Source organism: Manihot esculenta, chromosome 4, assembly GCF_001659605.2.
Source record: "Manihot esculenta cultivar AM560-2 chromosome 4, M.esculenta_v8, whole genome shotgun sequence".
Classification (NCBI taxonomy): Eukaryota; Viridiplantae; Streptophyta; class Magnoliopsida; order Malpighiales; family Euphorbiaceae; genus Manihot; species Manihot esculenta.
Genome location: NC_035164.2, coordinates 7,519,986 through 7,545,672, shown reverse-complemented (window position 1 = coordinate 7,545,672; position 25,687 = coordinate 7,519,986). Strand labels below are relative to the sequence as shown.

The 25,687-nt window shown below is 26.0% G+C and overlaps 1 protein-coding gene across 8 annotated transcripts; it reads right to left on the bottom strand.

The window, feature by feature from the left end:
* Window positions 1–4,371: 4,371 nt before the first annotated feature.
* Window positions 4,372–12,782, bottom strand: LOC110612536 (protein GAMETE EXPRESSED 2-like). 8 transcript variants are annotated; one of them, XM_043955546.1, is made up of 17 exons: window positions 12,633–12,782; window positions 12,221–12,556; window positions 11,498–11,836; window positions 10,671–10,997; window positions 10,174–10,374; window positions 10,023–10,093; window positions 9,805–9,946; window positions 8,522–8,827; window positions 7,374–7,498; window positions 7,047–7,240; window positions 6,704–6,931; window positions 6,100–6,329; window positions 5,496–5,734; window positions 5,218–5,374; window positions 4,932–5,095; window positions 4,743–4,837; window positions 4,372–4,599 (listed from the first exon to the last, which is right to left on the bottom strand). In XM_043955546.1, exons 1-17 carry the CDS (start codon window positions 12,706–12,708, stop codon window positions 4,473–4,475), a joined length of 3,357 nt encoding a protein of 1,118 aa, XP_043811481.1. In that variant the 5' UTR covers window positions 12,709–12,782; the 3' UTR covers window positions 4,372–4,472. The 8 variants fall into 8 exon arrangements, with proteins under 8 accessions (XP_043811481.1, XP_043811486.1, XP_043811480.1 ...); XM_043955545.1 differs by having other exon boundaries at window positions 4,374–4,599; window positions 7,047–7,264; XM_043955548.1 differs by having other exon boundaries at window positions 4,375–4,599; window positions 7,047–7,264; window positions 11,498–11,581.
* Between the last annotated feature and the right edge of the window lie 12,905 nt (window positions 12,783–25,687).

The window sequence follows — 25,687 nt, the reverse complement described above, 5'->3', positions numbered from 1 at the left end:
TTTAACATGTTAATTTATAAATATTAAAGTTTACTATATTAAATATTATTTAAAAGCGTTAAATCATTTTTATTTTTAAAAATTTTAATTTTAAATATAAAAAATATATATACAACACATAAAATTTTCAGCATAGATGATAGTATATTTTATTAAATTAATATATTAAAAAATGTAATCATAAAAATTTAAATTTCTTGATTTAAAGCATAAACATATGTTTTATTATAAATTTTATTTTCAAATTGAACTAAAATTTTATTTTAATTGTAAAATAAAAAATTTAATTAAGTGAAGTTAAATACAAGTAGAATTAAAAAAAAACTCTTAAATTAATTGAAATAATAAAAAATAACATAATTTTAAACCCAATTCCACTTATTATAGACTTGTTCGACCTGCTTGGCCAAGCTAAATTTCTCACAATATTAGTATTTAATCATTGAATTTTTATATTTTAAAATATATATATATATATATATATATATATATATATATATATATATATATATATATATATATATATATATATATATATATATATTATTTTATGGGGAGATTATTTAAAAAAAATTACGAATTCTTTATTCATTTTATTTCTTCCGCACCTATTATATTTAATTAATTGATAAAATTATTTATTAATAAAATATTTATTTTTAATAAATTTTTATTATTAAATTCTACTATTAAATTATGTTATATACTTGCTATCTAATATGATTATTTAAATTTTAATTTTGAAATAAAAGAAAAAAAATATCAATATATAAAATAAGAGTTTAAAAATTTATTGTTAAATATAATGAAGGATTAAATATTAATCTGTTTATTAAGATTTTTTAGTAAGATAATAGTAAAATATAAAAATTAATTAATTTTAAAAATTAATTACTAAATATTTGATAGAAATAAAATTAATGAAAATTTTCATTACTGATTGTTGAATATTATAAATAATGCTAAGTAATTATTTAATTGCTCAGGTAATTAGATATAAATAAATATTATTTATTTTAAAAGAATAATGATTTTTAGATAATTACATTTTCAACATTAATTATTAAACATTTTAAATATAGGCATTATTAAACTACTTTATTATTATATTTGAGATATTTAAATCTTTTATTTAGAGTAACTTTTATTAATTATTGAAAAATAAATTAAAACATTTTTTTTAAAATAAAAACTGGAGATTGAAAGAGTAAAATCTGAAATCTCTCAGATTTATTGAGATGATTTTATCACCGAGTACAAATAAATTAAAACATTAAAGTTAGTTTTCGTTTAAATTCAATTTGACAAAATTAATTTAATAAATACTAAAATAATAATATTAAAATGGATAAAATAAAATATAACTAATAAATAAAATATTATTAAATTTATTAAATTAAGATTTCATTTTAGACAAAATAATCAATTTTATTAATAATTAAATTTTAATTTTTTTAAACATGAATTATGAAAGGAATGGAAAAATGAAGAAACGCAGAAAAAAAATACAGAAAATGATTATTTTTTGCATATTGTAACCTAGGAATATATTATAGTAGGTTAAATTCACTTCATTTGAAACAAAATTAAAGTGAAAATAACTTTATTGAAATAAATTAAAGTTAAATGAAATGAATTTTAAAATTTAGTGTATATGAATAAAATTATTAATAATTTTAAATAATTTTTAAAAAATTAAAAAATGAGAATTAAGATATCATATCAAATGTAATATTTTATTATTTTTTAGTCTAATTTTAATCACTTTAAATTCTTTAATTATTTTCATTTTCATTAAAATAATTGTCAAAACAGTTTTATTTATTCTATTCTGCCATATTAATTTACCTATTTTATTAAATATTTTTGCTAAAAATAATTCTTTTTTCCAATATGATATATCTTGATTTTTATTTTTATTTTAATTTTTGAATCTGATGAATTTTATTTTTTTAATTCTTTTTTCCAATTAGCTGAATTTTAAAAATAGAAGAAATATTTTTATAATATCTATTTATAATGATAATATTATGTTCAGGATGCAGAAAAAAAATATTTATGCATAATTTCCTCAATGGAGAATACTAATGACATACTTACACCCAATAAATAACTATATAACAAATGCAACTTTTAAGGGAAAATTATTTATTATTTTATTTTAATAATATAATTTATTATATAATAATTATATTACATAATTTTACTAATGATAAAATTTTTAATTAAATGTAATTTTATTTTAATCGTTAATATATGTATAAATAAAAATTTAATAGATTTTTCTTAATTATTTTTTCAATTAATTGACATATACTAATTAAATAAAAAAAGGTGACATGATTGAATTTCATATTTTGATTTTTTTTAAAAGTATGGATTTTAGTGTGTACAAAAAATCAAATAAAATAAAATTTCTGGATATGAGTCACAGGACAGGTTGTACAAAAATGTTCATAATATTACTGACAAATATCCAAATAAAGAAATTCCAAATCCAAATGAAACTTAAGAATAGATCTAAAAATTTTAAGAATAATCATGCTAAAAAAATTCAAGAGAACATTCTAAAAGGAGGATATAGTGCTAGAAAATCAAAACTGAGACTGAAATTTTTAATTGTGAATAGTTTGAGAATATTAACTATAACCTGAGCTACAAAGCTTAGGATGTGATAATTTTTTATAAAATGACAAGAATTGATTTACCACGCACTCCAAGACTTAGCCTGGTAAAGAATGCATCTTAATAGACTTGAGAGATCTAAGGTTCTACTCCCCCAATCTCCTATTTCAAAAAAAAAAATAATAATAATTTACCACTTAATTTATCTAAAAGTAGGTTGCAAATGAGACAGTAACCTACTTTCTGTATGACTATGTTGTATTGTTGAATTTGTATACTTTGTTCCTACATAATAAAATAACAACACCATTATATTTCTTCTTCCTCTCCTCTCAAAAATCAATAATTGATATCAGCGCTATTTCATAAAGGCATGTGAGAAATACAAGATGAGAAAAGATAGAGAAAAAAAGAGAGAAGATAGAACATCAGAAAAATCAAATTAGAAAAACAAAAGGTTTCTCCATGCGCACTTCGAGGCTTAGCCTGGTGGAAAATGCATCTTAATAAACTTGAGAGATCTAAGGTTCTACTCCCCCAATCCCCTATTTTCAAAAAAAAAAAAAAAGTTCCTCCATGCCACAATAAGCATATGTCACAATAAACCAATACCCTAATAAACCCAAGATAGCTACATTAGAAGATGAAGAATTCAAAAATAATGCCCATGCCGATATACCAAAGTTGATGATATATTATGATATGAAAATAGAATAAAATTTAAATTTTAAGTTATTATATACGAGTTTAAATATGATTTAGGAGATAATTTTGTTAAGATTTTCTATTATATTTTTCCTACATATGTATCATGTTTTAACGATTAAAATAACAAAATCATTATATATCTTTTTTCTCTCTTCTCAAAAATCAACAAGTAAGTAACAATTTGATTTGCTATATGGACTATTTTATTCCTATAGTGAGAATCTATAAGTATAATTTTTTTAAAGTTGATTTTAAAAAAAAAATCAACTTTTCTCTTCTATAATTGGTCAGTCCTATAGGAGAGTGGCTTGATTAAAAGAAATATTAAAAAATACGATAACAGTATTGTAAATTATGCGTCTTACTTTTAAAAAATGAATATAGTTTGGTGGTTGTACAAAATGAAATTGAAAAAAATGAATTTCAAATGATTGGATTAAATTAGCAAAACTTATTTTCCTCACATAAGCTGTTCATAGATGAGCAGTTGAAGAGGGACGAATCAGTCTATCAGAGTCGCTACATAATTCAATACTTTTGAGTAGCCGTAGATGCTAATGGTGTTTGGTAGTAATTAAATTATTAATAATATTATTTTTTAATTTTTAATTATATATATATATAAATTATATGTTAGTAATATAACATATCGTTATTTATTAATATTTACACACGTATTTTTTAATCAAAATTATATACTTAATAATTATATATAAAATAATATAATATTTTTACGGTATATAATATATTTTAATATTAATACTACTATTATTTAAATGTTAAAATCTTTAATTTTATTATTATTTTAATGTTATTTATTTATTATTTTAAAATAAATGTAAAAATGTTATAATTTTATTTGTAATGATAAAATTTGAGCTGAAACTGAAACTATTGTTTGAATGTTAGTATTTTTATTTTTATTACTATTTTGATGTTATTTATTATTATTTTAAAATAAACGTAGAATTATTGTAATTTATTTGCAAAAATAAAATTTTAACCGAAACTGAAATTAAAATTAAAATTAAAAGTAAAAGGGAGTCAAAATAAAAATCAAACCGAACCAAAACCATACTGATTTCTGTTAGAATCGTACTGGAACAATACCAAAATTTTTAGACAATAGATCAACATGTTTACGAGCCCTTCTCAATAGCAAGTGGCATAAAATCAGGTAGAGCCTGTAGATGATAACCTCTAGTAGATTGAGAGGGGCTATGTATATCCTGCCCAGATTCTGCTATTTCAAACTGACGGCTAGAGCTGGCATATTTGTAAAAAGCGCATGTTAGTCAAGCCAAAATATATAATAATAATAATAAAAAAAAAAGGAAACTCAAAACCACCTCCTCTATCCTAGCTATGAATCCATTACCAAAATGTTTTTTTTGTCAGAAGCTAGTTACCGTTGTCGAAAGCTGGAAGTTCGATGGTAGATAGAAAGATATTGAGAACAACCACCGGTTAAGTCAGTTGTTTTCTCAGATAAATCAGCACTTGACTGCGTAAGATAATTCAACCAACATTGGAACTTAAGTGTAGTTCATGTTAAAATGCCTCAAATACACTTGAAAATCAATACATGGTTCACTTACAGATTCCTTTTGAGAATTTCGCAGAGTAGACTGCTTAGAGTTTTGGAATTTGAAGCTGCTTCTTTCATTTACAAGAAGAATTGCACATTTACATGTGAAGAATAGAAGTACTACTCCAAAAGAGAGAACCATAAGAAATTCAATAATAACAACTGATCCAAGGGCTGCACCAGCATAATGAAAATTGATATGAGTTATAACTTAATATAGATGCACTTTGGCTAAAAAAAATTAAAAAATACAAGCAAGATATATACATATATATATATATATGATTGTTACTTACTGTGAACTGCCAATGAACTCATTGGCCTTTTTCGGATAAGATTCACAGTAGCCTTAACGTGCAATGGGATTGAGATATTGTCAGTACAATCAGAATAACAACCATAATTTCCCATATCATTTACTTTCAACGTCAAAACAGCACCATTTTCTCCACCCTATTCTCCAAAAAGATAAATAAGAAAAGAAAAATAAGTCCATGAACAGATGAATGGTTCATTTAAGCAGCCAGGAATTCATATTTCTTCTAAAACTTCCTGCAAATGAGCATATACTCACATGATATGAGAGTTGTTGCATGACAAGGTTGCAATCATTAATTGTCCCCCGAAATCTGATTCCATGAGCTTTGACCATAAAATGTTTTGAAATAGTAACATATGTCTGAAGAGGTTGCCACTGATAGTTATTAATTAGCTTCAGTTCAGTTGTATCTATAAGTTCAGCTGGTAGGCTGGTTATTAGAAATCCATCATTAACTTCAACAGAAAATGCGACTATAAAGTGAGACTTTTTGCCTGAAACATATAAACAAACAGAAATAAATTCCCCAGAAGACATTTCAAACAAGTCTACCTCATTTCAAGAACTAAAATGTCACCGTCTAAAAAAAAACAGTGGATTTTTACTCAATTTTCATCTAGCTAATTTGATTTCATTATAAATGAAAATTCATCATTATCGACCATTCAGTTGTCAATAGAAACACAGATTCAGATACGAATGGAATTCACTCAATTTGAAATTTATCATTTATGGTGTAAGCTACTTAAACTTCAAATGGGTAAATCTACATTTCAAAGAAGTACAATAAGATTTAATTTAATATAAAATTTTAACGTCCAACCAATTCCAATGTTAAAGAAAACATCCATATACATACCAGGGAAATTAAGAAGATCTGGATCTCCAACACAGAACTCAAACTTGTCCCTAGCTTTGTCAAAGATCAGCAACTTATCCTCCTTTCCCTTTAATATGATAAATTTGGGGACGTTAATAAATGGAGGATCATTGATAGATTGTACAAAAGCTGGAACTGCAATCTCATTTATCCCATTCTTGTTGTTGGCAGAAAAACGAACAGTATCATTGCCGCTGAAATTCACATTTCTGAATATGGTGGGAAAGAACGTTAATCACACATGATAAAGACCAGATCAAGAAAATATTAAGTTGAGAGAGATTTATGCCATGAAAATATCACAGATCATTGGTGCATATCTATGTCCTGCAAAGGAAATAAAGCCACAAAATGTGGTTATCGTTGCTTCTCTTTTCTTGTTCTTACTTAACATAAATTGGGTGTTAGGTTCAAAAATCCCAAATCCTGCTACAAGTATTAACTAATATTTAACTGCTTTGTCCTCCCATTCAGTCATAGGGGAGGTGTTTCACTCCCAGATACAGCATTATCAGACAGGCAGTCATTGAACTACTGGTCCAGTGACTTCATGAATGTAAACAATAGGATAAGTAGATAGTACCCGAGATATTGAATTGACTGAAGTGCTAGATTCATCACATCTACACATCCCTCTAAGGTCAAACTCTTTGCTTCATCATCTTCTCTCTTAACTAAAAATTTCCCCCAAATTGGATCCCAAAATTGCATCAGCAGGGGCGATAAAAACAGAGTCCCAAAGTCTGCTCTAAGAGTGACAGAAATGTTCTCCATTGGATCAGAAGACCTAATCTCAAACCCTGAGAAACCACTGCAATGTGCAAGAATCATAACATTAGAAGAGCATACACCCAGTAATACATCAGCCATTTTGAAACTTCAAAATGCTGAGCATATTAATAAAGTTTAGTGATAAATTATGATACCCATATCTAGGGCTTATCATGTCCTCAGTTGCTTGCAGCTGACTTGGAAATGAAATAAACTGGGGAGGGATATTGAGGACATCAATGCTTACAGTAGCAAAAGCAAGATTGCCATTTACATCTGATATTGTATACATAAAAGAGTCATTCCCATAATAATTTTGATAGGGGGTGTATCTAAAGAACTGTCCATCCTGTAAAAGTGAACCACAATTTGGCTGAAAAATTACAATGTAAAACAGCAAGTCAATTTTCCAAAAAGCACTTCCAAGGAATAAATCAGTAATATAAGCAAACTTCAAAGGCAAACTGATTTTTTTTTCTTACTTTCGAGAATTCAACAATGCTTGCATTATGTCCAGCAAAGTAGTCATTTGCTAAAACATCAAAAGCAATAGACTCATCCTCCCAAACAGATATTTTATCATCATAAGCCTTAGGAAAATATTCACCTGTAGAATATTGAAAGTAGCTATTTTAGAAATATCAAATATTTTCCTTATAATGAAAATTAAATTAGTATTTAAAGAACCCATTATTAAGAAATGGTATAAAAAAGAAAGAAAGAAAGAAAGCTTTTTGGTATCTCCACTTTGATAATCACAAATACATCACTGCCATGGAAAAAGTGCTGAAATGTCTCATTGTCTCATTCAAAAAACTATATCTGTAAATTTTATCAATTTTGTTCAAAATGATAAATCACTTATTTCATAATTTTTAAAAAGTAAACATAAAATATCTCACCAAATAACCTATACGTAATGGGGATCTTCTTACATGCAATTGGAAAAGGGAAAAAGAATAATACTATTTATAATACTTAGTCTTGATAATCTCCTTTATTTAAGTAATAAACCCTTTTGCTCCTGTTTTTTTACTTTTCTACTTCATTCATAGTTATGTTGTTGTATATATCATTCTTATAAGTCCATAATCTTAATACTTCTCTTTTTAGCAAAGTTGCTATTGCACTCACAAATCAGTGCAAATTAATTTGGCCATGTAATATATCATATTTTGTTGGATCAAACAAATATTCTAAAAAGAGTTGACCATCTTAATCTGAACCTAGCACAAGCTTTATGGCCCCTTAGTCATAAAGTATTGCCTTATGGTTTTCTTGAACAAATCAAATCATGCCATTTTTACTAGTTAGAAATCTAAGAATATCGATTATATATCGTAAAATGTAATGGAATGTGAGGCAATCAAATAATCCATTGTATTATAGTTGCAACATTCCACTATGCTCTACCAAGTATAGCCTTGGCTTTGGCAGTTTTCTTAGAATTACAATAATAATTTTCTATAAAACTTAACAAAGTTCAAACATCCTAAAGTCACCATGCTATGAGGACAAATCAAGTTCATCTTGCTATACTAAATGTACCACCAAATCATAAAGCATTTAAATTAATGATAGTTTGTTTGTATTGACGAGATTAATATATATTGACATATTTATAACTTACCACCATACACATTGACTCCAAAGGGGCAGGGCATGAGATGTAAGCCATCAAATGAAACACACATCTCATAGGTTCCAACATCCTTAGCCATATATTGACAAGTATATGACCCATCATTATTATCAACAAACATTTCTGTTGAAAAACCAGACCTATTTACAGCAATCTCTAGTTTTAGCAGTGACTGTTGGGACAAGACATGATTAGAAAATGAATCCATTAGTTGCACCCACATTTCATTTTCAATCAGCTTTGGCACCTTGGGAGAAAATTTCACAACTTTTGAAAGAGATACATCAACCTTACCTATGAAAAGCAAGAAAAAATTTAGCAGAAAATCAAGGGAGAAACTGCACGCAATTACATGGGGTAACCATTATTATAGATTAAAAAATTAAAAAAATCAAACAAGAAGGGGAAAAAAAGAAGGTAACTACACCAGTGAAGCAGTAACTAGCAAGTAGCAACCATACATGCAAAATGAAACACTGAAATAAAAACTAATAATTTACCGACTTGAAGTTCAATTGTACACCTTTGCTTTTCGTGAAAAAAAATACGAGATTAAAAAGAATTATATTATAAATGTAAAAGATTTTTTAAAAAAAATTGACAAGCTTATACTAAGGATGTAAGTTGATTAGATGGAAAGGAAAAAAAACACAGATTTTATGTCTTGAGTTCAAAAACCCTAGTGGGCAAGAATTCTATTTTCATTAGTAGAAAGAAACCTATTTTAAACCAGAATGTCAGTGGTTTGATTCCCAGTTAACCCAACCCAAACCACTTTTGAAAACTATGAATTGTATTGCAAGTGCAACGTTAGCTTGAATACCAAATTTTTTTGAAAATTATTCTATTCCCATACAAATTAACAAAATGTGAAAAATCATACATTAGTCCAAACAGTTTGTTTCTTATCTGCATTTTCATTACTAAAGTGCAAATTGACCTTATTATTACACATTCAAAAACTCAATTCAGTTTTCTAAAGCTTTAGTGCCTGCTTGACATTGTCGTTGCAGCGCTAAATTTTTAATAAAGCCCCCAATTTTTAGATGTTATTGAAAAATCTGTTTCAAAAATTTGTTTTTTAGTTTTAGTGTTCTTATGGCTAAAAACATCAAATTTAATTTTAAATTATCTCTCAGTAATCTCTAATTGACATAAATTGATCACAATTTTGATTAAATTTATGCATTCACCGTGGTACTAGTGACAGATGAAAGGAAGAAATGTAAATTAGAAGTGAGACTAACCCAAAACATAAATATAAGAATAACCTGCTTTAACTTCCTTTCTGAATGATTGAACACCACTCAGTAAAATATTTCCACAAAATACATATATTTCATAGATCCCACTCTTCTCAGCAGTATAAGTCACATGAAAAACACTGGCTGCAACTTCAAAGTGTCCAGCAGACTGAATCAAAGAGAAGAAGGAAAGAATGTCAGATTTCTCAACAATGGACTGAAAGAAATAATTAAGTACAACTTACAATGTTCATTGTAACATCAGATGGTGCTGGAGAAATTTCTGTGTGGCTGAGTTCTTGAGCAGGTCCATTTCCTGTATAAGACATGCATGCCTCCTTGTGAACCACTGTTAAAATTGTTCATCAAAAGGAAAGAAATTATAATATCAGATACCATTGATGATTGGAACAATGCTTGGCTGCACATAATAGGAATCATTTTCCCTTACAATCTGCACTTTAATGCTTCCTAGTTCAACGAAAGCAGGATATTGAAAAATGTCAAACAAATAGACTGAAAACTGTGAAATTTCACCAGCAATGGAATCATTTAAACCAGATCCGTTGACAATGCTGGCTGATCCATCACAATAACCTGTTAAATTGAAACATAATTAATATTGTGATGATTTCAGAAAGAAATAGTTACATTATATATATAGGCAATAGCATCAAGCACTGCTTGTCACCTACTAGAATCAAAACTTAATTTGGCCTCCCTGCCAATGGCAACAGTCATAATCAATAACTAGTAGACCAAACATTTGTTGCATTCTAGAAGGGAAAAGGAAAAGAAATATTGCGGGAGTAGGGTAGATAAAAGCAAGAGCTCAATACTAACATCATTAGACTTTCCAAAAAAAAAAAATAATTAGCAGATAAGTTATACACCTATAAAGACAGTATAAGCAAACGGCATATTGGCGATGCTTCTATTATGCTCCAAATCAGATATAGTGAGCAAGAAGTTTCCCGGTTCTAATAGACTGAAAGAGAATAACTGTATTCCTGGAACCACATCTTCAAAGTGCAAATCTGCAACTGGTATAGTCAGATTTGTCTCTCTTTCAACAATATCAGCATCAAATTCATATAGTCCAGAAACAAGGTTCCCATACTGATCTTGCTGATGTATAAAAATTTCCATTTTGGAAAATATTTGCCAAGCATTTGTCTCAAACTTCCATTTTGGTAGGCAATTGGAAATGTCTAGAGGACCTGGAAAAAGACGGTTCTAAAGAGTCAAAAAGAAAAAGAGAATTACTTCATGCTTTTTACAAGAGAAAACTTAAATTCCATGTTAGCTCATGTCAAACAGCATCAACAGAAACATTTTCAACATGGGCTTGGGAGCTATTTTGTATCAGCATCACAATTTGGATATGACACTAATGAGTTTTCCCCTTTTTACCCTTCTCTTCCCCTGTACAAATTAACCTTCACAGTGAAATTTCATGTAGAAACTGATGATAAAAGTGAGAAAGCACCCCAATTCACAGAAATAATGCAACCATCTATGGCATGTTAACAAGAATGGACTTCAAGACAATGCTGAGTTGATGCTGTGAGTTTGCAATACACCTCATCAATTTCAATATCTCAAGAAAGAAAACCTTGAGAAAGATTTACTGGTGAATTCATGAAAAAATAACTCTTATTTACAAAAAGAATCCCTCTAATACAAGCTATGAACAAATGGCTAGCTACAGCACAATCACCTGGATTCACTTTCAACGGAAGTGGAGAGCCATTCAAAGTTTGCTTTCCTCCTTTCACATGCAATAAAAGGTCTCCAGCTTTTTCTGCAATAAACTCAATGCTAATAATCCCAAGCTCATTCCAACCAACGTGAGTGATGTTTGGAACATTGGCAAGGGAACCATTCGCATAAAGCACACTAACTGTAAAATTATAGGAATTTAATTCTTCACCAGTTGAAGAAACATCATTCCCAAATGCATCTCTAGGAAGAATGAAAATAGTAGCTCTTTCACCAGCTTCAAACTCATTTAAAAATCCCATCCATAATGCTATGCAGACAGATGGATAAATTTTCCCTTGAATGGAAATAGCAACTTCAGTTAGTATGCATTTATGTGTACTTGACATTATACAAGCCCTTGAACAAAATATAACAGCAGATTATAAGATTTCACAAAGAGTTGATTTGCAGAGTATTATCATAATGAGCAAGAGCACAAGTGTTAAATTAATCAATAGCACTTCACCAACAATTTAACTTCCCTTAATCCAAAACAACTAGTAAAACCGAGATAGAGCACAAAGCCAAAATAAAATGGAAGATAAAACAAAATCCTTCTGTCATAGATTGCAGGCTCAAATTGATTGCTAGGGAAAACATTTTTCTTCAAACAAGTTCTAACTTACATATCTAAATAAGCGAAAATAGAAGTTAAATGCTAAAGATTGCATATTAGGACCTGGCAGAGCTTCGTAATGGAGAGATGAATCAAATACTTTGAAAGGATCATCATTGATGAAGACATTAAAGACCCCAACTCTGATTGGAGCAAAAGTAATTCTCCAGGTACTGGTATCCCCTGAAGTATCCAGGAAAACCCCAGAAACGAAAGAACTATTTCCTTTCTTCCCATTCACTGTGAGTGTAGGATTGAAAGCATTCTTATCAAGTGAAGCATTTCCTTTACTGTCAAACTCTCCCAGTACTATGATCTTTATGGCTGCAGTATCCCCAGCTTGGAATGTGTTGTTGTCATTTAACCAACTGAAAGCGAAATTTGGAACTTTTGCTTTATCTGCCAGAGATTACAGGACTTTATCACGAATTTTTCAAGCAAGTGATAATCAGAGAGGAAAGATTTCCATGAGTACCTGAGGTTGAAGATTCAAATGCGGGGAAGAAGAGGGAAAAAAAACCCAAGATGCGAATGAGATATCGAATTGCCATGAGGGATCGTGAGAGAGAGAACCTGAAACTTGCATTTGCACAGAAACTTTTGAAATTGATTGGAAGGATTTGGGACCAGTTATCGACGGTTACCAACGGTTGAGTACGTGGGTTTTTTAAAAGAAAAATTATTATTTAGTCCAAATCATTATTGAATCCCATAGCTTGAAAATATATTAACTAATCCATGTCTTTGGAAACTCTTAACTATTTTATCCTTATGTTTATTTGCGTCATTATTAGTATTTGAAATGGCTAAGATGCTCTTATCACTCTTATCTGCAATTTCAGAACACAATTATCTATTTAATCCTTATAATATTACAATTATAATTACTCAATCCCTATAATTTTAAAATTATGACTACTTATTAATTATCAAAAAAAAAGAGACTAAATAATTAATAATTTAAAAAATATAAATTAATTGATATATATTTAAAATAAAAAGATTAAATAAGTAATTATATTAAATTATATAAATTAAGAATGTGTTTATTTTTATTGTAATTTTCTATTTTTTTATTTGATAAAAAATTTGAAAACATGTTCAGTGTTTTATTTTTATTTTTATTACTCATTAAAAAGTATTTTTAAAATTAAAAAATCAAAAACTGAAACTACAAATATTAATTTTCTTATTATAAATTTTATCAAATCATTATATTTCTTTATAATTTTTATTAAATTATTATTAATAATTTTAAAATTTTATTTTCATCAATAAAATTTATTTTTTAATATATATTCATGCAATTAATTTATAAAATATATTTTTATTTCATTATTGTAAGAAAATTTGACTATTTAATTTTTATACTAAGCAAAATTTATTAATTAGCTCATTAATTTAAAAAATAGATTAAATACTATTTAAAATTTTAATAAATTTATTAATTAATTATTTTATTAATTTTAATTTTTAAATATTTTATTTAATTTCTATAATATAAAAAAATTTATTAGTAGATCATGTAAAAATATTCGTTAATTATTTCCTTTAGTTATGTAAAAATAATGATAGAATTTATGTGATTTAAGATATAACTGATTTAATCTGATTTAGAGATTACAAAGATTATATAAGTTATAAAAATTTTAATAAACATAATTTAAATGTTAAAAAACATTTTCTATAAATAAAATTTAATCAAGAATTTCTTCAATTGATTTAAATTTAAATAGACTAATAATGTAATTAAATAATTAAATTAAAAATATTTAAATATTAACAAATTGTAATTATTTTTTTAAAAAAAAATTTAACTTAAAATAAAATTTCAATACAAATAATTGAAATATTAAGAGAATTTTTTAAGATAAAATTTAATCAACTATAATTTAAATATTAAGTGATTTCTTCGACTAATTTAAATTTAAATAAAAGAATTATGTATGAAATACAATAAAATAAAAAAATTATTATTTAACTTTTATATAATAAAAAACTCATTAATTATTCTCTCAATATTATAAAATACACTCAATCAAAAAAATAATTTAAACTTTAACATTCATACAAACTTCAAAAATAAAACAATAGAATAACTCTATTAAAAATATAAAAAAATGTATCATTATCAAATTAATATTATAAATTGAAAAAAATATTTTTTAAAAAAAAGTGAATTAATTTATATATGAAAAATGTTATAGGAACAAAGGTTAATATTTAACTTTTAAGTAGGGGTAAATATTAAGAAAGTTAAAAGTTAATCAATTATGTTAATAGCATCCAAACAATTTTATTAATTAATCTCTCTATTAATTTTAATCGTTAAATACTTTATTATTTAATTTGTATAATTAAAAAAAATTAATAGTTGATTTTCATATTTGTAAAAAGTTTACTAATTAATCTCTTAGAATATTTTAGAGTTTTTTGTGATATTTAATTAATAAAATTAATGAAAGAATCAATTAGTAGAATTTTTAAAATATTAAAAATATTTTAATGTTTTTTTTTAAATAAAGAGATTAATTAATAATGTTTTTTATAATATAAAATTTAAATAGAAAATTTTCTTAAAAACTAATGTATCATGATAAAATATTTTAGAAATATGAGTAGATGGTATCATCATTTAGTGAGTAATTTTTATTATGAGTGAACATTCGATTGGTTCGATTTAAAATTAAATTAAACTGAATAAATTGAAAATCAAAATTTTAATATTTATAAAAATTGAACTGAACCAATTTTGATAAGAAATCAAATCGAACTGAATCGGTCTAATTCGATTTGGTCGGTTTTAATTTTTATTTTTTTACACTTTAAAAGAGATTAAATTCTTATATAATTTTATAAAAATTTATTTAAATTCTTTCTTTATAAAATGAATCCTAACAAATAGAGATTTAATTTCTTTCTGAAAAATACCTCTAATGGCTTTTTGCCAAAGTTGAAGCTGGTTTAAACTCAATTTTTATTTCTTTTAAACAAAATAATTTTAGTTTTCTTAATTTCTAACTTTAACAAATTAAAATTAATGTTAACTTCCTTTTTCTGACACACAAGGCTATATTAGCTAGGGTATATAAACTAAGATTATTTGTAAATTATAAATTATAAGGCTCTATATTTTATAACATTTTATAGCATGAAGTTCTTTTTATCAATATTATAGATGAAAGTTTAAAAATTTCTGATATTACAGTCATAAAAATATAAATTTACAATTTGAAATTAGAGAAATAAATATTTTTTTTATGAAAATTGAAAATATTTAAGATATAATTTCAGAATTTTAGATATTTATTTAAATATATTTTATCTAACATTTATAAAAGGAAAAATACCTCTTTAAACCCTTGAGTAATTAATCAAAATTTATATCCCTAAAATTATCCATTTAGACCCTTAAATTTTTAAAAATTACATTAAAAAGTCCAAAATCTTCAGGATAAAGCTTATAACATGATAGTCTATGTTCCAACAAAAAGTCTATGTTCCAAATAAAAATATTAAAGAGAGTAACAAATATCATGATAATCATTTAAGTCCGTTGAAAAAATAAGTTTAATATTATATTTTAATAATTAAATTTATAAATAAACTATGTTAATCTATATTATTATAAATGAATAAAATAATTTTATAAAATTTATAAAATAAATAAAGTATTATTTTAAAATTTTAAAAATTTAAATTTATTAAACAATAGATTAAAAGATCATTTACATTCAATTAAAATTATAAATAATTTATATCTTTTTTATTTTTTTATTAACTAAAAATCAAATTTTAATCTCAGAATATCCTTTAAAATTTTTTAAAACATCATTAAAAACTATAGACTATTATAATAATATATGTAATAAAAATAATGATGTGACTAAAACGATACTGTATTGCGATCGGTCAATTTGCAAGAAAATAAAGTGAGGTAATTCGCATATATGGCAGTCATTAAAATGAATAAAAAGACTGAGTATAATGAGATATTTTGAACTCAAGAATAGTTATATAAAAATGTGTACTTTGATCTATCTATTTATAAGTTTGTATATTGTAAGAAAATTGAGTTAATTATCAAATTTTCTGAAAATCCGAATAGTATCGGCTAGTAGATAAAGGGATCCTATAATTATAGATGTAGTGGGGATCTGCTGGATTGCGTTTTATAACAGTAATTTTCCATAGAGTCTTGTCTTGTAGCTAAAAGAGTGAGTTTTTAGCAGAGAGTCGAGACCTGCCGCGTTTGAGTTTCTTTTTCTATTGATAGGATCGAGTATCATCTGACCAGACTCTTGCATGTTGCGTAAGAGTCTTTTTTTCTATTGATGGGATCGAGTATCATCTGACTAGACTCTTACATGTTGCGTATGAGTCTCTTTTTCTATTGATGGGATCAAGTATCATCTGACTAGACTCTTGCCACGTAATCCTATCTTTAAGTATCCGCTCATAACTTATTTTGAGCGATTATTATGTTATATTAAATAAAATTAGTAATAAAATATATAAAAAGTTTAAATGTATTTATTTTATATAAATATGGATTTAAATTATTTTGTAAATTAATTGAAATGTTAGCTTTTAAATGACTTTTATTGTTAGCCATGCCTATATTTTCATGACTTTTATTAGCTTTATTAAGAAAATATAAAATAGTTTCTTATAAAAATTAAATTTTCAATATATTTATATGGTTTTTATTATATATCTTACATATGTAATATTATTTATAATTAATAATAACATTTATATATTTTAATAATACTTTTAAATTTTTAAATGAGATATTAAGATTAAAATTTGGTATTTAGTTAAGGAAAAAAAAAAGTAATTTAATTTATTTGTTTTTAAAGTGAATTATTTATTTAGACTTTTGTAACAAATTTTGAATTTAAGTATTTATAAATTTTTATAATTTTTTATTGGCAAATGGTCTCTTTATACTTTTAAAATTTTGTTTTATTGGCAAATGTTCTCTTTAGACTTTTAAAATTTTATCAAAAAAGTCATTTAAATTTCGGTTAAATAAAATAATCAATGTAACTCTTAAACTATTAAAAATGGTATTAAAAAGTTTAAAATTAACACAGTTAAATCTCTATAAAAAATAATAAAATTCTTAATAAATGTTATAATAATCATTTAATCTCTTAAATAAATAATCTTAATATTATATTTTAATAATTCAATTATTAAATAGTTTATATTAATTTATATTATTATAAATAAATAGAATAATTTTATAAAATTTATAAAATAAATAAAATATTATTTTAAAGTTTTAGAAAAATTAACATTTAAATTTGATGTATAGGAAATTAAAAGATGTTTTACATCAATCAAAACCATAACGATTTTTTAATTTTTTTTTATTTTCTTGTTAACTAAACAAATTTTAAAATTTAACATGTTTTTTAAAAAAATCTAACTATTACAATATTATATATATAATAAAAACAAAAAAATAATAAAATATATTAAAATTTAAATATAATTTTCTTATATAGGTATAGAATTTAAATAATATTATAAATTAATTGAAAAAATATTTTATAATTTTTTGTTAGCTTTGAAAGACTTTTAGCAATTCTTATATTTTATAGTTTCTATAGTTAAGTTTTATTAAGAAAATATTAATTAATTTTTTATAAATTAATAAAATTTTTAAATTTTTAATTGAAATGTTAATATTAAAATTGATATTTAATTAAAGGAAAAATAAAAGGTAATTTGACTTTTTTAAAGTAAATTATTCTTTTATATTTTATAATAATTTTAAATTTAAATATTTATAAATATTTATGATTTTTATTTATTTTATAAAATTATTATTTTTATTTATTAACAATATAAATATAAATAAGTATATTTATAAACTAGATACTAAAATTTAAAAATTAAATTTATTTATTCAATAAGTATTTTTGTGATTATTAAACTATTTTTTAAAAGCTTAAATGTTTAATTTTTTAAATTTTAAACGAAAAAGTTAATTGTGTTATTCTTTTGGGATTAAATAGTTATTTTTATAAAATTTAAATAATTATTGTATAGTAATTTATAGGGTCAAATAAATTATTTTATTTGATAGAAATTTAAATAATTTTTAATAAAATTTTTAAGGGTTTGAAAAAGTGATTTATTTATTTTATTTATCTCATAAAATTTTTATTTTTATTTATTAATAATATAAATAATTATATTTTATTTATAAAGTAGATAAGAAAGTTTTTAAATTAATTTTTTTTATTCAATAAGAGTGTAACTGGCTATTAAGCTATTCCTTGAGCACCTCAATTTTTAATTTTAATTTATACACAAGAATTTTTTTTTTTTTTTTTTTGAACTGGAATTTATACACAAGAATTAACGGTAAAATATTCAAAAGTCTAAATGGAACATCAATAGTTAAATAATTTTTCATTAATTTTTCACGGTTTAAAAGGCTTTTTTTCTTTATTAAAATATAAAATTGATATTAAAAAGTTAATGTAAAACACATTAAGACATTTTTTTCTGAAAGTCAATCATTTTAGAAATTTGCTATTACTTACCTATTAATATTATATACACAACCAATAACCTTAAAATTTATACGATAATTTTGTAATTTAAAATTACTTATAACTAATAGCTTGTTAATCTTAGGGTCAATTGGATGCTGCTACTTATTAGTCCGACTAACTTTGAAAATTGTTCAAGTAGAGAAATGGGTAATCCAGGGAGAAACACATAATATAATATTTAGAGTTAATTAGATTTTACTTTAAAAAGTTTATTATTAGAAATAAATAATATATTATCAAGAAAAATACACTTATTTTTGTATTTTTGCACTTAAAAAACTAAAATAACTTTTATTACATTTCAAAATTTAAACTTTTGCCACGTTAGCGATTTGAGTATCTAGTAACTAATAGCATTAGATATATTGGTATGGCATATCGATATCATCGCCACGACTAATGTGGTGTGCTGATGTTATTGTCACGTTTGACATGGAATGTTAACGTCATCACTACATTATCAATCATTTCTTTATAACTTTAATGCAAAAATTTAAAAGTATAAGTTCTTAAATTGCAAATAAAATTTTAAATCTTTTAATAATAAAAGTGTGTAACTTTCAAAATATATGAATTAATAAAATAGAGAAGAGGGTGAGAAAGAAAGAGAGGGAGAGGAGAGAGAGACATATTGAGATAAACAGGGAGAAAGAGAAAATATCTCTCTTTTCTTGTGCCCCTCTATCTTCCTTTGTATTTTTTTTTATCAAAATTATTCATTTACTTTTATAGATAACTGTTAGGAAAAGATAATTGAATAGAAATATTATAAGAATAGTTTGAGAAAAAAACTAAACAAATAAGTAAAGTGAGATAAATAGGTACAAGAGAAAAGAGAGAGTGAATTTTTTGCCCTTGTCCCCTTCTCCCTCTCTATCTCACTACTTTCTCTTTTCTCCCTCTCTCACTCTCTTCTTTATTTTCTTATTTTTTTTTCATAGATTTTAAAAATTACACACTTTTACCATTAAGGATTAGAACTTTATTTTATTTATAATTTAAGCACTTATACTTTTAAACTTTTATACTTAAATCATAAAGAGAAAAGTTAATAACATAACGATGAAGTCAACATTCCACGTCAAATGTGATAATGACGTCAGCATGCCACGTCAGAGGTAGTAATGATGTTGACATACCATATCAGTATATCTAATACCATTAGCCACTATATTTTCAAATTGCTAACGGTGCAAAAGTTGAGATCCTAAAATGCAATGAAAATTACTTTAGTCACTAAGATGCAAAAGTGCGAAAATATAGATAACTAAAGTGTACTTTTCTCTATATTATTTTAGAGATTAATATGTTTTTCTTTCAATTTAATTTAATTCTACTCACCTTTTGTATATATACATTGTACTGAAATGTAGTTATCTCACTATAGGGCTTAATGGTATCTTAAACCTAATCCTACGTAAATGAATTTAAATGAGAGATCAAACATAAATTTTTATATTTCTAAAGCTAACCCAAGAAACCGATAAATACAAAGCTTAAAACACATAAAAGAAGTGCTTGAAAAGATTGGACAAAGTACTTGCAACAATCTAAAGTCCATGATCCAGATTCGAATCTTCAAGTTAAGCAGCACATTAAGCTGCCAAAGGAAGTAGCTGAAAAATGCAAGTTCAGTGGGCCGAACGGAGTTTCAACCGTCAAACTTGGATTATCCCAAAATCCCACAGCTTGATCTATAGCAGTCTCCAAAAACACTTGTAACCTCAACATCTAGCAACCCAAACTGGCTGCCAACACTTCACAAACTCACAGCAACTAAAAAGAGAGGAAAGGTCAACAAGCATATAATAAAATCACATGTCCATAGGAAATCAAAGTGTTTAAACTAAAGAAAACCCATACTTCTAACACACATGCAAAACATGAATTCTCTTAGGTATAGAACAGAAGATCCCATTCAAGTTTTCAGCTCATCACAAGAGAAAAACAACATGCAATTACTAAAATCCAAGTCAAAAAGATATTTATCCTTCTAGTTTAAAATTAATATCAATGCTACTTTAAACCCTTCACCCACACATAAATACCATGTATGAGCTACGAATAATAGTGAGTACAGAGATTGGAAACCTACTTTTTAGAGAAGTTTGTCTCCTAACAGCCCAAAGGAACGAAGAGAAGAGATGCTTGAAGGCTTTAGCTTGAAGTTCAAGATTGGAAGCTTAAATCTTCAAAAGCCAAGGAATTTATTTGAGAAAAAGTGAAGAAATAAATTAATGAAATCATAAGAATGTATTAGGGAGGTTGGAGCTCATCTCTGCCCAAACAAAGAAACTTCTCTCTATTTTCGAGTTGAGCACTTTTATAGTTGGATCTGTTAGACCATCTTTGGAGGCCAAAGACCCATCTTTAGCGATTGAAAATTATTTTTATTAAAACTTATTTTTTTAACACTTTAGAAATTCATTTCAAATTCATTTATAAAAAACCATTTTATTCTTTTATTTTTAAGATTTTTAATCCCGAGATTTTATACTTTAACGAAGATTTTATCGGAAATTTGAAATTCCATCACCAGAATTTAGGCGGTATTACATTTGTTATTTTATTATCTATTATTTTATTAATATAATATGCAATGTAAATATAATAATAATGTTGAGTTTTATTATAATTATAATATTTTAAAGTAGCATTTTTAAAATTTGATAATACTTAATTAGTTCATAGATTTATTAATTTCATTCTATTGTATTATTCTATGAGTGTTTTCATATTTTTAATTTTAATATCTTAAATTATGATTGATGATCTGAGATCGAAAGAGAAAATAGGGTTTGTGTGTGTGTGGAAAAACTTAGTAGTCCTTTTTCCCTTATCCTCTAGTAATGCATAATCGCCATCCTGCTACAGTGCTATCTGTCACTGGCACGCAGAGTCGTACATTAATTCCCTTTTGGCGCTCGTGCTGCTAGGACCGCGGTATAGTTGGGTCTGTTCTCCTACTTCCCTACCACGTCAGAGGAGCTAGGTCCCCTTCTAAGTAAACCTGAGCTCCGGTCAGCTCGACCTGCTCGACTGGGGATGGGGCTGCGCGCTAATGGGTCATTTTACATAGTGGGTTGTGGTAGGTTTTGGGGCTGACTCTCATACAAAGACTCGACTACCGCCCGGGTACTAGTGGCTCAACAGTCATCAAGTGCCTTTTTACCTGCTCATTAATTATTTCATGATTATAGTCAATGTTTTGTATGAAAAGTTTCCATGAAGTCGTGAGCTCAAGAACAGTATCGTTCTTCTCAGAGCAAGAAAGGTGAAACTCAGGTTGAGGATAGCCAAAGTGGCGTGGTTGCCTGCCTCTAAGTCGAAACGGAAACTGCACGGCTGGCCGCAGCTCCCACATCCCGTTGCATTGCAATCTTCAAAACATAATCCATGATCTGCAAGGAATACAATCAACCACAACAAGGAAGTCAAAGAAACGTTCATTTCTTTTGAATTACTCTTGCCATTGCTTTCTACAATTTGTTTTTTGAAATTAGATATCCACAATCTTATTTGCTCGCTTTTGCTTCTTAGCTGAAGCCAGCAAAGAATATTTTCTTTTAATTTATAATCTTTTAAAAATGTTTGAATTATAAAATTAAACAAGTTTTAGTTAATATTAATTAAAATAATTATTAATATTAAATTTTGAGCTTTATTATCTAATGAAAAAATGATAATAATACAAACATAAATTTATAAATACATTTAAGTATTCATGTCTTTTTTTTTTAATCAAAAGTATTCATGTCTAATAAGACTTAAATAAATAATACTATAACAGAAGTTAACGTATTTCTCAGATACAGATTAGTACCGAAATTAAACTAAATAGATTAAATTATTGCTTACCATAAAATTAAATATTTGTATTCTATTACTTATTAATAAATAATTATCAATTAATTAAATACAAATATGTAAGAATTGATGGATAATAGGTGAAGGGCTTGATAACTTAGAATAGCGAGTTAAAATGATTTCTATTAAAATAGAATTAAAATTAAGTATTTTATTAAAATAAATTAAGATTGAGCGACAGAAATAAAAAAAAATTAAAATTGAATGCAAATTATCTATTGTTCATATGACCTTCCTCTTCATTCCCTTTTCTCATGTTAAGGGATAAACAGTGTTGCTGGTGACTTTTTGAGAGAAATCGCATGTTTGAAAAGTCACGATGACTAATTATAAAGAGATGGCCAATTTCTCTCTCACAGCGTAGGTCTCTCACTATTGGAGGAATGCTACACACGTATTCCTTGAAGAAACTCTTTAAAAAAACGCGTTGATTTTTTTTTATAAAATAGCCATCAACAATCAATGTGAATTCATGTGAGAAATCAATCCAAAAAAGAGAGACTTCTATTTGAGATACAAGTCTCTCTTTTTTTTTTTTTCATTTAGTTTCTCATCTCATGTGGCATCACTATAATCACAAGAGAGATTCAAATGGGTCTCTCATTTATTGGAGACTATCTTATATAGTTCTATCTCTTTCAGTGGGCACTTGACATAAAATATATATATATATATATATATTTGTTTGAGGGATGATTTAGCTAAATTTCTTTTAGTTTTAATATGTTTACTTTAATTTTCTCATCTAATTGTCTAAATAATAAGAGATATATTTTTTACACTTTTTTTATTTTTATAGTTAAAATGTTTTTTATTTTATTTTTTTATTAGTTTTGTTTAAAATAATTTATTTTATCAGAAATTTAAATAATTTTTTTTTAATTATGTATGATTTATACTTTCTTTTAAAGTGAAATATTTTTAAATTAAAAAAATTAAATTACTAAAATCAATTTAATTGAATTCTTAGAGAATTATTAATTTCAAAAAAGTGCATGTACTTGACTAGCTAACTGAGACGTAGACGGGTGTGGTGGTGAACACTTGATCACTTCCTGCAAGTGATGAGTAATGGCAAGTTTGAAACGTCAAACTGGGCCAATTTACTCCATTATTACATTTAGAGCTCCCAAATTTAATTAAAACACTCACAATTTTAAATAAATCTCAATTTAATTAATTTTTAATTGAATAAAAGAGTTTAGTCTCTAAGGATCTTAATAAAATTGTAAAAAATAAGAGAAGAAGGAGAAAAAGAATTCGGTCAAGAAAAACCAAAAAAGAGAAAGAGGAGGTGATCAAAAGAGATAATTTTTTACTTCTAGAACAATATTTATATAGGCTTTTTTCAAATAAAAAGATAATTGTTACACCTAAATATTCTAATCCTTGTTTTGATAACTAATAAATAATTAGTGTGCTACTAATTATCTTTAAAAGTGTTTGTGTTGAACTTGTAGGTCCCTTATTAAAATAAATGAAATCGCTTCAGTTTCAAGAATGAAAAGTGTTAAATTCGGAAGCATACCACAAGAAAGGGATCAGAATGTAATTTTTATTTTATGCAATGTCAATTTCAATTAATTAATTGTAATGGCTCAAGTTTTCTTTTAATATTAAAGTTTATAAATATGGCCAAGTTTTAAGTAACTGACTTTGAGGGACCAAAATGAAAATTTTCAAAATGAGTGATTTTGAAATTATTTTTATCAAAATAAAAGATCTCAAAATATAGGTTGTAAGAATTCAAACAGATTGAAAAATGGAGTTTCATAGCCTAGGTTACCATTTTTCAAAATGAAATACTTTTGTGCCTCCTAAAGTCAAATGTTCAGCTTCCGAAAGTAAAGAACAGAGGCAAAAGTCTCAAATGTTTGGCCGTCGAATATGGACTTTAGGCCACCGAAAGTCTGTTTTTAATATGTCCCCTAAAGTGAAACTTTCGGCTTCCGAAAGAGAAGGGACAGAAGCAAAAGTCCAAAATATTTTATCGCCAAACATGGACTTTAGGCCGCCGAAAGTCTGTTTTCAATATGCCCCCTAAAGTGAAACTTTCGGCTTCCGAAAGAGAAGGGACAGAGACAAAAGTAAAAAATGTTCGGCCGCCGAATATAGACTTTAGGCCGCGGAAAGTCTATTTTCAAGAAGTTGTTCTTCACCTTCAAAAGTTCAGCCGCCGGACTTTAACCTTAGACTACGGAACCTAAGTTTTTCTGAGCACGACATAACGATTATTTCTATACACAAACGGCTCTATTTGCATTTAATGCATCCCCAACAGCCATATTTATGTCAGAACTATAAATATAATGTGTTTTTGATCTGGAAGTAGTTACAACAACCATTCAAGCATACAATTATTGAGATTAAAGCCTTTGTCACTCTCTCTCTCTCTCAAAACTTTGAGCCATTGCATTAATTTCTTGAAATTTTGCCTTGAGTTGTAATTGGTTTGTGTTTTAAGATTGAGTGAAGGTTGTTGAGTGAATTTACTGTAGTGGGTGTGATTTTGAGCAAATGATTGCTATTGTGAGAAAAACAGAATTGTAAAGAGTAAGGGTTTTGCTCCAGAATTGTAAGGAGTTTTAATCTTCACCCAAAAAAGATTTGATAGTGGAGTTGAACTCTCAAGGAGGGTCTTGAGGGGAGGAAGTAGGCTTGAGATGGCTGAACCTCTATAACTCATTGTGTTGATTATTCTCTTCCTTCCTTATTTCTTTTTAATTTGTGCTTTTACCTTTTAAACATTTTTTATAAACCCAATTCACCCATGTTGGGTTGCTTCAAGGGACAATAATAATTATTCACAATTTAAAAAAAAAGTAAAATAAATCTATTACTCCTATGATGACTCTTATCCTAATCCTGATCTGATTGTGTTTGCATCTATCTGAAATAATTTTGAACTTTGTACAGCTGGCAAAACCGAAATCCTAGAATCTATGCGTCGGTTTGGATTACAGTCTTGAGCAAGACTATACCTTCCAGTTAGAAAAAACTCTAAAACAGTCTCTTTCGGTTCTTTTTCTCATTTTCAGTTTAAAGCCTCTCCCAAAATCAAATTCCAAGCAAAAATCAATTGTTTATA